We start from the raw sequence: 15,173 nt of genomic DNA, 5'->3' as shown, positions 1-15,173 counted from the left end.
AATCTAAATTGGCATTCCCCTCCCTGGTACGGTTGTATTACCCTATTGTTTCTTTTGTAACATCTATTGCTGCATGAAATTATCTTGTTTATTATTTGTTTGCTTGTTTAATCTCTAAAACCCCCCCCCCCATTAGAACAACTAGATTATAAGCTTGTAAGAGCAGGGACTTTTTCTGTCTTCTTCCTTCCTATATTCCCAGCAACAAAGGCCTGGCACATAGTAGGCAGTCAATAATATTTGAAGAAATAAAAGTGTTGTGTTTCTCACTGTGATGTTTGTTTCTTCATATTTTTACGTGTGCGTATGTGTCCTTGGGTTTGTTAGTGGTAAGGGGTGGTATTGGTGAGAGTCAGACTATGTTTTTCATAATATACTGAAACAGCTTTCAGAAAGTAGAGTTGCAGAACATTAAACATTATGAGGACAGTTCGAATCGTTGAAATTCCTATTTGTTACGGTGTCATGGCAGATGGCTTTTTACCTGTTACTTGGAATACGTCATTGATTAGGAGCTTTTCTCTCAAGGCAGCCCATTCCTTTATTCCTTTATTAAGAGTACAAATGGGGGGCGCCTGGGTGGCGCAGTCGGTTAAGCGTCCGACTTCAGCCAGGTCACGATCTCGCGGTCCGTGAGTTCGAGCCCCGCGTCAGGCTCTGGGCTGATGGCTCAGAGCCTGGAGCCTGTTTCCGATTCTGTGTCTCCCTCTCTCTCTGCCCCTCCCCCGTTCATGCTCTGTCTCTCTCTGTCCCAAAAATAAATAAACGTTGAAAAAAAAATTAAAAAAAAAAAAAGAGTACAAATGGTAAAGAAATTCTTCCATTGTCCATATACTTTAGAATTTTCATATTCCTGTTCTATTAATAGAAAAATTATATCTTATAGCAGGAATTTTACCCGGAATTCTTGGATTTAATGTTGCTAGGGACCCTATAAGTCATTCAACTTTATTCAGTTTACAAATGAGGAAACTGATAGCAGAAATGTTAATGATGAGGCACCTGGGTGGCTCAGTTGGTTAAGTGTCCAGCTCTTTATTTTGGCTCAGGTCATGATCTAACAGTTTGTGAGACTGAGCCCTACATTGGGCTAAGTGCTGACAGTGCGGCACCTTCTTGGGATTCTCTCTCTCTCTGTCACCCTCTCCTTCTCTCTCTCTCTGCCCCTCCCACATGCGTGTGCGGGCTCTCAAAATAAATAACTAGAAACTTTAAAAAAAAGAAACATTAATGGACTTGCCATACTCTGAGGTCCAAGGTCCAAACAGAAATGCGATGAGGACCCAGGTTAGCAGGTGCCACTTCATTGTTCTTACCACCATATCACTGAGTATATGAGAATAAAATCTGGTTTACTGGTTTGTTGTGTATGTGTACCCAGAAACCTCCAAATAATGCTACTTTTGACAAGAATTAACTTCATAAATTTGATAACTTGTGAAGGATACTTAAATAATAAATAATTTGATTCCTTAGAGATCATTTGTTGGTACTCTCGCTGAGTTTATGAAAGGTCAACTTCAGTATATTCCCTTTTAACTGTTACTGAATTGTACTGTTTTATAGGCAGAACGTTACCAGAGTCTCCTTGAAGAACTGAAAATAAACAAAATACAATTACAGCTTTTCCAACTATATCATAATGAAAGGAAAATTCATTTTCTGAACACCGAGTTAGAGCGTGTGAACAGGAATTTGAGTGTCACAAAAGAGTCTCTTTCTGATCATGAAAACATAGTTAAAGCCAAGAAAAAGGAACATGGAATGCTAACTAGAAAACTACAACAAACAGAAAAAGAGTTAAAGTGAGTTTTAAAACATAGTTATTAACAGTTAGGTTTTATGTACATTGATGAAAAAATAAAAATATAAGTGACATTTTGAAAGTTGATTTTTTAGATAAACTTTTTACTTTGGAATACTTTTAGATATACAGAAAAATTACAAAGATAGTAAGAGTTCCCATATTCCCCACATTCAGTTTCTCCTACTTAATAACATTATTAATATGATACATGTGTCAGAATTAGTGAACCAGTGTTCATGCACTACTGTTAACTGAAGTCCATGGTTGACTAATATTTTCTCTCTTTTCCCCAGTGTCTTTTGTCTCTGGTCCAGGACACTATGTTACATTTGTTATCCTGTTTTTGTGGGCTCCTCTTGGCCGTGACAGTTTCTCAGCCTTTCCTTGTTTTCGATGACCTAGATAATTTTGAGCCATATTGGTCAGGTTTTTTTGTAGAATGTCTCTTAATTTGGATTCGCCCGATAGTTTCTCATCATTAGTCAAGGTTTATGGATTTTGAAGGGGAAGGCTGCAGGGGGTAAAATGTCCTTCTCATCACATCGGGAATATCTACATATAATATGTTATATGACCTAGCATTTGTCTAATACATCATAATATGAGTTGCCATCATTGTTGATGTTGACCTTCTCTCGCCTGTCCGTAACCTCCATGGCAATAGCGAGCAACCTGGCTTCCACGGTCAGCCGGTCATTTTCAGTTCTAGTAGTCATCTGTGGCGGTACTGCTGATGTTAACCCATACCCTCATGGGGAGCAACTTTGGCAATGAGAGTACAGTGCCTGTGCACAGGTCCTCTTGCTTTTAGTTTTATAGACTTGACTCATTTTCAGAGTTACTTAGGTTAGCACCTTTCCTCCCAATCCCCTTCAGGAAGGTGATTTCATACACTGGTAATACAGTAGATTCTTTGGTCACATTTTGTATTCCATCTGGATCCCTTAGCCTCCTAAGTGATTTTTTTAATTTGTATACATTACATTAAGGTTCACTCTTGGTGCCATGAAGTTCTATAGGTTTTCACCAATGTACGACGTCCTATATCCACCATTATGGTATCATACAGAGTGGTTTACCACTCAAAAAATTTCCCTGTGCTCCACCTGTTCGGTACCTCCCCCCCAACCTCTGGAAATCACTGATCCGCTTATAGTCTCTGAAAGTCAATTTTTAAAGTTTATTTTTAAATGTATGATTTGATCAAAAGAACTTCCTTCCCTTATATGGTATAGATTTAATTTACTTTAAAGCAAACTTTATTTTCTTTTTAGATCTCTTGAAGCACTTTTAAATCAGAAAAGGCCTCAATACATTAAAGCCAAAGAAAATACTTCTCACCACCTCAAGAAATTAGATGTGGCTAAGAAATCAATAAAGGACAGTAAAAAACAATGTTCTAAACAGGAAGATGACATAAAGGCCCTGGAGACAGAGCTGGTTGATTTAGATGGTGCATGGAGAAGTTTTGAGAAGCAGGTTGAGGAAGAAATCTTATACAAAAGGCGAGACATTGAACTAGAAGCCAGTCAGGTGAACAAGTCAACATAAGAGAAAACTTTCTATTATTTCAGCTTCTTAGAAATAACTTAAAGGATGTCCTCTCTGATATTTTAAGAGATTGACCTCAGACAATCCTCATCTCAGTGATGGGGATTGAAATTTTTCAGCCTATATGCAGAATGTATCTTTAGGGTATTTTTGTTTTATAAGATTCGATGGTATTATAACCTTTGTGAGTTCATTGAAGTCATAGAAAATACTTCAACAAGACCACATGGTATCATTTTGTAATAAAATTAGGTAACTGATATTCTTACGTTTTTGAGGTAATCGTTTTTTACTTACGGATATTATAAAAACTTAAAAATCAGATATGCGTGGCTTTGAAGAAACATGGCCACTTAATTGGCAGGAGGGAAGTTGATTGTTTGAGGTGGTTTAAATGTGGTGGTGAATTAATATGCAATTTGGTATGTAAGATTTAATTATAACAAATGGGAAAAAAATAATTGTGATAAATTGGTAGTAGAGCTCCCATAATTTTTAATTCAGAGTTTTCAAACATTCTCTCAACTGACTTTTTATCATTTATCTTTCATTAATGTTATGATAATTTTACATCATAAAATATATACCAAAATAACTATATAAATAAAATATTTGATTTTATCTGAACTCCTTGCATGTGGACTATTAATGAATTTAATCCCCTTCTTGTTTTATTTTTTAATCCCCTTTCTCTTTAAGTTTTTCTTGCAGAGACTTTATAGAGTTGGTTTTGAATCCTTATTGTCTATCTAGGCAGTTTTTTTTTTTAATTTTTTTTTTCAACGTTTTTTATTTATTTTTGGGACAGAGAGAGACAGAGCATGAATGGGGGAGGGACAGAGAGAGAGGGAGACACAGAATCGGAAACAGGCTCCAGGCTCCGAGCCATCAGCCCAGAGCCCGACGCGGGGCTCGAACTCACAGACCGCGAGATCGTGACCTGGCTGAAGTCGGACGCCTAACCGACTGCGCCACCCAGGCGCCCCTAGGCAGTTTTAAATAAGAAGAGGTTCATTTTACGTTCACATTATCTTACCTGGAAAAGATAACCAATTATGATCCGATTTATTTAAAACTGATAAGATTATCTTCTAGTCAAAGGATATCACATAAAAATTTCCTCTCGTGTTCCTTCTGTGAGTTAGTAATATTTTAATACTCCTTATACAGCTGGATCGTTATAAAGAACTTAAGGAACAAGTAAGAAAGAAAGTGGCTATAATGACCCAACAACTGGAAAAGCTGCAGTGGGAACAGAGGGCTGATAAAGAAAGACTGGCATTCGAGAAGAGGAGGCACGGAGAAGTTCAGGTACCTCTGTTTGTGCAGTCATGACGGGGAGTTACCATCAATGAAATGGTATTCTCTTTTTGTGTCAGCTTCTCAGTATATTAATGGATTTACATTAGGCATAAGCCATTAATTTAAAAATTCTGGGCTCCTTGTTTTGCCACTTAGTGTCCTTTAGGTGCTCCTTCATCATGGTCTAAGATAGAAGCAGAAAGCACCTTCTTTCATGTAATCAGGAAGTGTTTTCTACACACCTATGTGGTGATGGGCATGAGCAGATCACACAGTTTTTTTTCCTTCATGTGTTTTAGTTCAGTGAGGTGAGGAGGAGGATAAATAAAGAGAAAAAACAGACAAGTATCTTAACAGAGGTGAATGCAAGGCCCTGTGGAAACATCAAGGACACAGCCCAGGAGGAGCCTGGGAGCTTACTGCACTGCATGGGAAGTGACCATCAAGGCCGCATGATAGTGCTCTGCCCTCCGGTTAGGCAGACCTGGCTTCCAGCCAGTCTCCTCCTGTCACGGGTCTGTGTAGTCTTGAGAAGTAACTAAATTATTTAACTTGTCTGGGCTGGGCTTTGATTTCTTCATTTGTGCAAGAGGGACCAATGAGTCTACCTCATAGAGACGGGAAGGTTGAATAAGATGAAAGCATGTGATAATACACGAAGGGTCTGGTCTTTTCCTCTATGCCTCATGACCTCGTTTTCCAAAGAGTGAGAATTGGACTCCAAAATTATTATGGCAATTCAACAGATCACAGATTGTGATGTTTTATACAGTCGGTGGGCCATCCTAAAAATATGACCATTTCTGATAAGAATTGTAAAGGGTAAATGGTTCTGAATTATATATACGTTTGACTTATAAGTAAATATTTGGAATTTAGAGGAAAACGTTGATTGATTACTTTGCCAGGCACGTTGCATTCGTTGGCTCCTGTACATCTCACAATAATAACAAAGAGTAGGTATTTACTCTAGGTACAGATGAGGAAACTGAGGATTGGGATTTCAAAATGAAATATGTCTGTGGAAATGGGTCTGACGTTTTCCAGAGAAAACAGCAATAATATTATAGTGTAGTGTTTATTTGTACATACCACATATATAGCATTTTACGGCACTGCTCTGAACCTGATTTATTTATTTAATATTCAGACAAATTTATGAAGTAGATACTAGTATTATTATGTTCTCATCCTGGATTTTCCTCTTTTCTAAGTTTTCTGCCTTGGTGACTTATATTCCCATAGATTTGAATGTCATCCGCTGATGACTCCCCAATTCGTATCTCTTCCTCACAACCTCATATATCCAGCTGCTTTGTCAGCACCTCCTTTGTGGATGTTGAATAGATCTCTCAAACTTAATCCAAGCCGAGCTTCTGATCTTCACCCCCACATGCTTCCCACACGTAATCTTTCCCATTTTAGGTGATGAGATTCACTCTTACTGGTTGCTCCGACCAGAAAACTTGGGTTCCATCTTTGACTCCTTTAGGGAATTGTGCCGGCTCCACTTTGTACGTGTACCAAGTCTCGTATGGCTCCTCCACTGCCCTGCTGGTCCCGATCACCATCTTCTTGTTTGTTTGTTTGTTTGTTTGTACCACTCTGATAGCCTGCCAGGTTTTCCTGTTTCCGCTGTCGTCTCCTCTACAACAGCCTCAGCACAGCAGCCAAAGAAATGGTTTTTTTTGTTTTGTTTTGTTTTGTTTTGTTTTGTTTTGTTTAATTTTTTTTTCAACGTTTATTTATTTTTGGGACAGAGAGAGACAGAGCATGAACGGGGGAGGGGCAGAGAGAGAGGGAGACACAGAATCAGAAACAGGCTCCAGGCTCTGAGCCATCAGCCCAGAGCCCGACGCGGGGCTCGAACTCCCGGACCGCGAGATCGTGACCTGGCTGAAGTCGGACGCTTAACCGACTGCGCCACCCAGGCGCCCCAAGAAATGGTTTTAATATCTAAGTCAGATCATGACACTTGCTCTCTTTTACTTCCTCCAGTAGCTCGCCATCACACACAAAGTCAGGGTCCTCGAGTGCCCTCCAAAGAGCTACCTGGTCGCTCGCCCTCCCCCTCCAGTTTACCTTTCAAATTTCCGCTTTATCTGTTCTCCCTCTTACTCCCTGTGATCTGGCTGTACTGGCCTCCTGGAACATGTTGGACATATTTCTGCCTTCAGGCCTTTGCACCGGTTATTCCTCTGCTAGGAACAAGCTTGCCCTACATTTCTTCATTTGCCACTCCCTCACTTCCTGCAAGTCTTTGCTCAGATGTTGCTTTCTCATTGAAGCCTACCCTGACCTCCCTATCTAAAATTATAGTACCCACCACACTTCTGCTGGCCTTGCCCCAGCTCTGCTCTCCCAAAGTGTTTCTCTCCTAACACATGATTTAATTTCCATACACTATTTGTCTGCCTTCCCCCTCTAGAAAGTTAACTCCACAAAAGTGGGGAGATGTTTGTCTGTTTTGTTCACCGATACAACCCAAATGTCTAGAATAGTTCCTTATCCAGAAGGGATAATCAGTAAATATTCGATGGACGAATTTCACGGATGAAGGAATCCAGGCACAACATGGTTAACTTGACTAAACGAGTAAGTGGAGGAACTGGGATTTGCTTCCAGGCGCTTTGTCTCCACAGTCCGTCTTCTTCACCATACACTGCACTGCCTCTCACGTTAGGCGTGTTGTGAATTGGCAGGTGAAAAGACGACCAAGAATGAAAGGCGAACTATTTGATAATCATGAGTGGAAGAGGGAACGTTTTGTGGAAGGAGAAAAACAGATGCAGTACCAAAGCAGTAACTACTTTAAAACACTTGTATCATTTGCATCACATTATGAAATTGTACACTGATTTCAGTAAATACTCTTTGTACATGTTTGCCTTTGTACATGCTAGTTTTGGGAAAACCTCCTCATCTTTACATATTAAATTCTGTAGTTACACTGCAAAGCCTTCTCGGGCCCACTTTTTCTTCCCACCAAAAACCTGAAAATAATTTATTCCTCATCTAATTACTCATTGGGCTTAATCTGCATCTGAGGGCTTTTATCAGATTGAATAAGAAGTACAGTTCATTTGGTACCAGTTCTACTAGACTGGAAGCTTTTTTTTTTTTTTTTTTTAATTTTTTTTCAACGTTTATTTATTTTTGGGACAGAGAGAGGCGAGCATGAACGGGGGAGGGGCAGAGAGAGAGGGAGACACAGAATCGGAAACAGGCTCCAGGCTCTGAGCCATCAGCCCAGAGCCCGACGCGGGGCTCGAACTCACGGACCGTGAGATCGTGACCTGGCTGAAGGCGGGCGCTTAACCGACTGCGCCACCCAGGCGCCCCTAGACTGGAAGCTTTTAAAGGCAGGGTTTGTAACAGTGTTCGTTGTAAACCATGTACTTAGATGTCAGTGGTGGTTAATTGCAGCTTTTTTTTTTTAACGTTTATTTTACGTGACAGAGAGCACACATGCATACACGTGAGTGGGAGAGGGGAAGGCAGGGAGAGGATCCCAAGCAGCCTCCATGCTGTCAGCACAGACCCTGACACGGTGCTTGATCTCACGAGCCGTGAGATCATGACCGGAAGTGAAATCGAGTGTCAGGCGCCCTGTGGCTGTCTTTTGAATACAAACACATCGGTAGTAGAAGAAGACCATGTCAGGTTGGAGACAGAAGGAGACGTCTGTACCCAGACTCAGTTTCCCACAGGACAGGAGGAGCTTCAACTTCCCACAGATCCTGAGATCACAAGGTTCTGGGCGGTGCTTGCTTCTCCCAGACAACTGCGTGATCAGCCGGCATCTCAAATCCAGAAGACCTGGTACCATAACTGTCTGATTATCCTCTATTGTGTGTCGAGCAGAACACCCAGGCCTTAACCACTTCTCCATGGGAAGACCCTGGCCTTTTCCATTTTCTTCATTAAAGCCCATTCTTTAAACTAAGCCATATCTGAAGTTTGTTCTGAGCTCCTGGCATAACAGATGGTGACCTTGATAAGTATTGACCACAAAGGAGCCCAGCTGGCGTGATACAAGCCCTGGGAGTGGCCAGACCAAAGGCAGAGGCAGGTGTTTCCAGTTGACTTAATTTGGTATGCCTCGTTCATCTTGTTTTTGCTTCTTTGAATGGAATTCTTTTTTGTTGTTGGAAGTTTTATTTTTTTAATGTTTATTTTTGAGAGAGACACACCAACTATGAGCAGGAGAGGGGCAGAGAGAGAGAGGGAGACACAGAATCGGAAGCAAGCTCCAGGCTCTGAGCTGTCAGCACAGAGCCTGACGCAGGGCTCGAACCCATGAACTGTGGGATCATGACCTGAGCCTAAGTGGGACGCTTAACTGACTGAGCCACCCAGGCGCCCCTCTTTGAATGGAATTCTTAAGTTTGTGATAATAGAATTTCAGTATAACCACTCTAATTGTGAAATGTGTGAGTTCTAGAGAAAAGGAACTATGTCTTGCTTATTTTTATAACTCCGGCACCTAGCACAGTAGATGTTTATTCAGTGAATTTGTATTACAAATGAGTAAAATGACATAATTATCTTCATAGAATATATTTTTCCTTTTCCAGATGAAAATTTTGTCATTTCATCTGCTATTATATACTGAAAAGGAATTGTTTTTACTTTGGTACGCTCCTGGTTTTAGATCACTTAGTAATGGAGTAAGAAAGGTTAATCTGGCTGTAGTGCACGGGGTGAATACGGGAAAGGTTAGATGTGAAATCTTGAAGGCTAGTACAGCACTTGTATTTAGTGATACAGTGAATGGAGCAAGACTTGTGCAAAGTCCTAGTCTCGCAAGCCCATGGTTGCCTTCCAGGTGCCTATGCTGTTTGTAACACCAAGTAGCTGCCCTAGAATTACTGTCTACTTGTGTGTCTCCCACCAGCCCTCAGTCCTTGAGAGCAGAGACTCTATCCTGTTCATTATTATATCTCTAGTTCCCAGTACATGGCAGCCAGGGAATAAATATTTATTGAATGAATTAGTTTGAGGGACAGATAAGAAATGTGTAGACATTTGAAGATCAACCCTTAGAGTTTGGAGTTGCCAAATATCTAGTGAATGGTGGAGCCAGGATTTGAACCTTGACCCTTACAAACTCAAAGCTCTATGCTTTACTGCCTTTTCAGAGTTAAACCTTGCGCTTATAGGTGTTTATATGAAAACATATAACCATATGAGGTTATATTTGATATATTTCAAGTTTAGAACATCTTACAATTCTCTAGTAACTTCTAGGAGGATAGTGAAAAATAACTTTATTTGGAGTTGCTGTAATTGATTTTAAGTTTTCTTCCTGTTTTAGGAAAATCTAAAGCAAATAAAAGAGCAGATAGAAGATCATAAAAAACGAATAGAGAAGTTGGAAGAATATACAAAAGCATGCATGTGGGTACAGGGGAAATTCTTGTGGCTTTCTTATGTCTCGAGGGTCTGGTATATTTGGGTTATATCTGTGAAATGAAAGCTTCCACTGTATCATAATGTTCTCCTGCGGTTTTTTTCTTTTTTAAAAAAATGTTTATTTGTTTTGAGGGGGGAAGGGGCAGAGAGAGAAGGAGAGAGAGAGAATCCCAAGCAGGCTCCATACTCAGCATGGAGCCCAATGCGGGGCTCGATCCCATGACTGCAAGATCACCACCTGAACTGAAATCAAGAGTTGGACATTTAACCAACTGAGCCATCCATGGGCCCCTTACTCCTCCATTTTTTTCATTTCATTGTAGATAATTAAAAATTAGACTTAACCACATAAGTAAATACACTATTTAAGTTTTAAAATATAAACTTTCAAGTGATGAAACTTGAAATGTTGGTATTGATGTTTTATAATAAGTTATGTCACGATAGCTGGCATGACCTGATTATCCTCCCACTAAGATTTTTGTTTTTCATTGGCATTTACTTATTATTAAGCCCACAACGACTCCTCCGATTATAGTGATCTATCCTTACTTTCACTTTCTCAGTCTTCAGAAATGTGTATCTTCTGAATCAACAAAGAATGATCAAAATCTCTTTGCCCATGTCTGGTGCTAAGCTTATTTTATTGTCGTTTTCATCATTTAAAATTGATAAGCACTATTCCATTCCCCTACAGTGCCAGACCACAGTATGTTGTATCTTGCAATTAATTTTTTTTTCTTTTTGCTAGTAACTTATTGTTATTGTTATGTAGGGATTGCTTGAAAGAGAAAAAACAGCAAGAGGAAACCCTAGTGGTTGAAATTGAAAACACAAAATCAAGAATGTCTGAAGTTAATGAAGAATTGAACCTTATTAGAAGTGAATTGCAGACTGCTGGAATTGATAACCATGAGGGAAAACGTCAGCAGAAGAGAGCAGAAGTTCTAGAACACCTTAAAAGACTTTACCCAGATTCTGTGGTAATTAGAAGTGAACAGTTAATTGAAACAAAAGGGCTAAGCTTTCTTATTTGGGATTTAAAAAGTTACCATTATTAGGAAGCAGAATTATTTCAGAAGTCTTTTAGTTTTGTGTTTAATTATTTGTATTTAAAATATAATAGTAGATAATTGTGACAAAATTTAACTTCCAACAGTGTCTAAAGATAAGTAATTATCTGAGAGAAACCTGGACATTAACAGTATGACCCAGAAAGTCTGAGTTAACTAAGACCACTATCCCCCTATGTAGGTCACAACAGATCGCCTCAAGCCTCATGTTCTTCTTGGTTTTGTTTTGTTTTCTTTTGTTTTTAATATTTTCAGTTAACCTCAATGGCATACTTTTGAAATAATGATGTTTTATTCTCTAAATCTGTGTATCCACTTCTGCTGATACATTTCATTAGCTGCAGGACAGCTCCGGTTGTTGGGGCATCAGCTTCACAGAATGACTTCCTCTGCTGTCGGGGTTGTGGTGTCTCACTCTCTTGTCATTAACACCAGGGGACACCGTGCAGTCCTTCTCTTAGGAGGGCCTGTTCTTAGCTTTTGGCCCTGGCAACCTCTTGAACTGTTTTGAAACTGGTCTTGACTTCTAGGTAGTGATGGGGGAGGAATAAGGCTGGGTCACACAATCCTTTCCCCCAGTACCAAACAAAATGACGAAACTAGTTTTAAAAAGTAGTTTAACAACCGAAAAAGGAACAGGGCTATTACATCTAATGCTGTAAACTTCAGAAAATGGTGATAGTCCATGATTTAAAAAAAAAAAAAGAAAAAAAATTGAACATTTCTTGTTCTTAACTCTGCAGAAGGAAAACTGACAAATTCCTGAGGATTCTCACCTAGCATCCCTTAATCTAGCAACAAGTAAACACAAGTATATACGTGTGTGTGTCTGTGTGTATATATATATTATATATATTTGTTTCCTTCTGATTCAAAACTAGTGGGTCAGGAAACATAAACCTCTGATGTTCTTAGATGGAAGTAAAGGCCAGTTCAAAACCCTGTACCCAAAATATGGAATTTTCCCTCCTCCCCCGAGGCAGAGGAACCTTGGTATTGGATATTAATTAAAAACTCAGAAGAAAGAGCAAAGCTCAAGTATTCAGACAAAAGATCTACACAGCCTCAACTCCGCTCTCACTTGCCCCTATCCTCCATGCCATTAGGTGATAGAAAACAGCCCAGAAAATACTGAGGAGATAAAACAGAAAATACCTAATTTAGTCCACCACTTGGTGCTCTCAGTTGTAGGTGAGGCAATCAGGAAAGTTATCCACCACAGCAACTTAAAGGTCTGAACAGAGCTGCCCACGTAAGCAAGTTGAAAAGAATCAATACAACAGCTGTAGGTACATGCAATAATAAAAAGAAAGAGTAATTTAAAAAGCATTTAGAATGGGGCACCTGGGTGGCTCAGTTGGTTAAGCGTCCAACTTTGGCTCAGGTCGTGATCTCACAGTTCGTGGGTTCAAGCCCCATGTCGGCCTCTGTGCTGATATCTTGGAGCTGGGCCCTGCTTCAGATTCTGTGTCTCCCTCTCTCTCTGCCCCTCCCCTGTTCACGCTCTGTCTCTGAAAAAAATTTTAAATAAAATTTTTAAAAAAGCATTTAGGAGTCAAAGAGGCTAGTCTGGAAGAAGGTTACTGAACAAAATCCCCCTTAAGTATGGTGTGCTGTGGATAATTTAGTAAGAGCTTGAATTCATAAAACCAGATTCACATCTGAGCTAAAACAAAATAAAAAGTAAAACATAGAGCCAAGAAAACAAATCAAGAACAAATATTATTGCTGAACCAATAAGTAAATTGCAAGTAGCAAGGAATGGGTTATGTAGCTGAAAGTCAAATGACTGACCTGGAAGTAAGGTTTGAGTTAATCACAGGTTGAGTGGAGAAGAAAAATACAAACAGCAAGATAATGAATATTAAAGACAACGATGCCCTATCATAAAGCAATTGGTGTTCCTGAAATAGAACCTATTAAATGAAGAAAGAGTAGAAAGATGTAAAATTGAATCTTCAGATTTTCTAGGGAGCAGTGATGATACGGGACGGTTGATATGCTGACACTTTCTAGTAAAGTTTTTGATTTTCAGTCTAATTACTTCTTGGCCATTCATCAGATCTCATATAACACTTCTTCATAGGAAGACTTCCCTGGCTTCTCCAGTCAACCTGGTCCCTGTTACACGCGCTCAGAATACTTTGTGTTATCACAGTGTATATTATTCCTCTATTCTGTGCATGCTTGTAATTCTCATTTATATCTTCTCTACTGGACTGAAAGCCTTGTAAGGTCACTTGTTCAGTGATGGTCACACAATTTCTAGCTCAGTAAACTGCATGTAGCAGGCACCTCATAGATTCTTATTTAATACTCAGAGAGTGGATGAGTTACCGTGGCTTTGTGAAGCATTTCAATACCTTGGTAAGGCTAGTCTCTCCTCATTACTCTTTTTTTTTTTTTTTTTAATTTTTTTTTTCAACGTTTATTTATTTTGGGGACAGAGAGAGACAGAGCATGAACAGGGGAGGGGCAGAGAGAGAGGGAGACACAGAATTGGAAACAGGCTCCAGGCTCTGAGCCGTCAGCCCAGAGCCCGACGCGGGGCTCAAACTCACGGACCGCGAGATCGTGACCTGGCTGAAGTCGGACACTTAACCGACTGCGCCACCCAGGCGCCCCTCCTCATTACTCTTAAATGAAGTGTGGCACACCTAAATGGATACTTCCTAATTAAACCTATGTCCATTTGAATGAGACAGTGTTCAAATATGATATTTATAGTTCTGTAAAATTAGTTTATGGTCCATTATGCTCTGTGACATTGAAAAACAGTGAATTATTTGTCCCTCAGTAATGTGTTTGTTTTCTCCTGTTTTGAAACCTGCTAAGTTTGGAAGACTGCTTGACCTCTGCCACCCTATTCATAAGAAATACCAACTGGCTGTTACTAAACTTTTTGGTCGCTACATGGTTGCCATTGTCGTAGCCTCCGAAAAGGTGGCAAAAGATTGTATTCGATTTCTGAAGGAGGAAAGAGCTGAACCGGAGACATTCCTTGCTCTAGATTACCTTGATGTAAGAGACTTGTAATGTTTATTACTTAGTGGTGACAAAATCTTGTCTTTAAAGCATGTCTTTATTGCCTAAAACTAGGCAGCGATAGGAAAAAAGTCATAGCTTGAATGCCTGTTAGTCACTCAAATGGCTGGTGTTAGAGTATTGGTAGGCAAAGCATAGTAGTTCTTGACTTAATATCATTTCTTTCTAATTTAGTTTTGCTGTAAGTGTACCTTGATGATTTTGAGGGCATGACTCTAGTGGTACACCACTCTGCCTGCTAGCCAGCAATGTATTTTGCTCTGTAGCAAACGGTAGGAACAGTTAAGACATATCAGTCTGTCCTTGAAATGCCAACCCCGGGTCTCAGTTGTTAAATATGCAATCACGTATTTACATACATCGCAGGAAACACATATCCGTCTTTGGTAGAGCAGACAAAATTTGGGGCCTTATGTATTGAGAGGCCTTAGAGTATCCAGAGTAAATTCCTATAGCAGGAGGCTTGTCATTATCATAATTGACGTCCTTTACTGGTTTTTTGCCTCCTAGAGAAAATGCTCTGCTTGGTCCAGCTTTCAAGACCCTGAGCTGCAGGCAGTGTGTGTAGCGGTTAGAGCTTGTGCCCTAGATTTGGACTGCCCTGCACTTGACTCTCCGCCTTGTCTGTCATTAGTTCTCACCGGCTTGTTATAACCGTGAGGTCATACCTACCTGCTGTTTTCCAGTAATCATCGCAGACACTTTTTAAAAATCTGTTTACACACCCAGCCTAAAAGTCATGTCGAAAAAGGTCTGGAGTCTTTCATGGTCATTTAAGCCTAAAATGATTTTCAGAGTTCCATGATGTGCCACTCTCTTGACACATACGTAAATGGGTGTTATCTCCCATTAGATTTTCTCATTTTGAGAGCCTGGAACCCTGGTCAGCCATTGCTTTGGCCCAGCTGGCTGGTGGCAGAGTTGAATCTAGAAATTGTATCTTCTGGCTTTTGCTCAAGTGTGTTTTCTTTAAATGTTAC

General features: G+C 39.9%; 1 protein-coding gene across 4 annotated transcripts in view; it reads left to right on the top strand.

Annotated features, from left to right (window-relative positions):
- Positions 1 to 15,173, top strand: part of SMC1B (structural maintenance of chromosomes 1B) — a 78,231-nt gene that overhangs the window by 18,951 nt on the left and 44,107 nt on the right. For 2 of the 4 annotated variants that reach the window (XM_043562886.1, XM_043562888.1), the window contains exons 5-10: positions 1,567 to 1,805; positions 3,082 to 3,340; positions 4,529 to 4,669; positions 9,978 to 10,060; positions 10,851 to 11,058; positions 13,984 to 14,169. In XM_043562886.1, coding sequence (XP_043418821.1) covers positions 1,567 to 1,805; positions 3,082 to 3,340; positions 4,529 to 4,669; positions 9,978 to 10,060; positions 10,851 to 11,058; positions 13,984 to 14,169 — 1,116 coding nt within the window. The remainder of the gene's footprint in view (positions 1 to 1,566; positions 1,806 to 3,081; positions 3,341 to 4,528; positions 4,670 to 9,977; positions 10,061 to 10,850; positions 11,059 to 13,983; positions 14,170 to 15,173) is intronic. The other 2 variants (XM_043562889.1, XM_043562890.1) reach the window with 2 other exon arrangements.

This window comes from Prionailurus bengalensis, chromosome B4 (assembly GCF_016509475.1).
Source record: "Prionailurus bengalensis isolate Pbe53 chromosome B4, Fcat_Pben_1.1_paternal_pri, whole genome shotgun sequence".
Classification (NCBI taxonomy): domain Eukaryota; kingdom Metazoa; phylum Chordata; class Mammalia; order Carnivora; family Felidae; genus Prionailurus; species Prionailurus bengalensis.
This window is presented reverse-complemented; position numbering and strand designations above follow the sequence as displayed.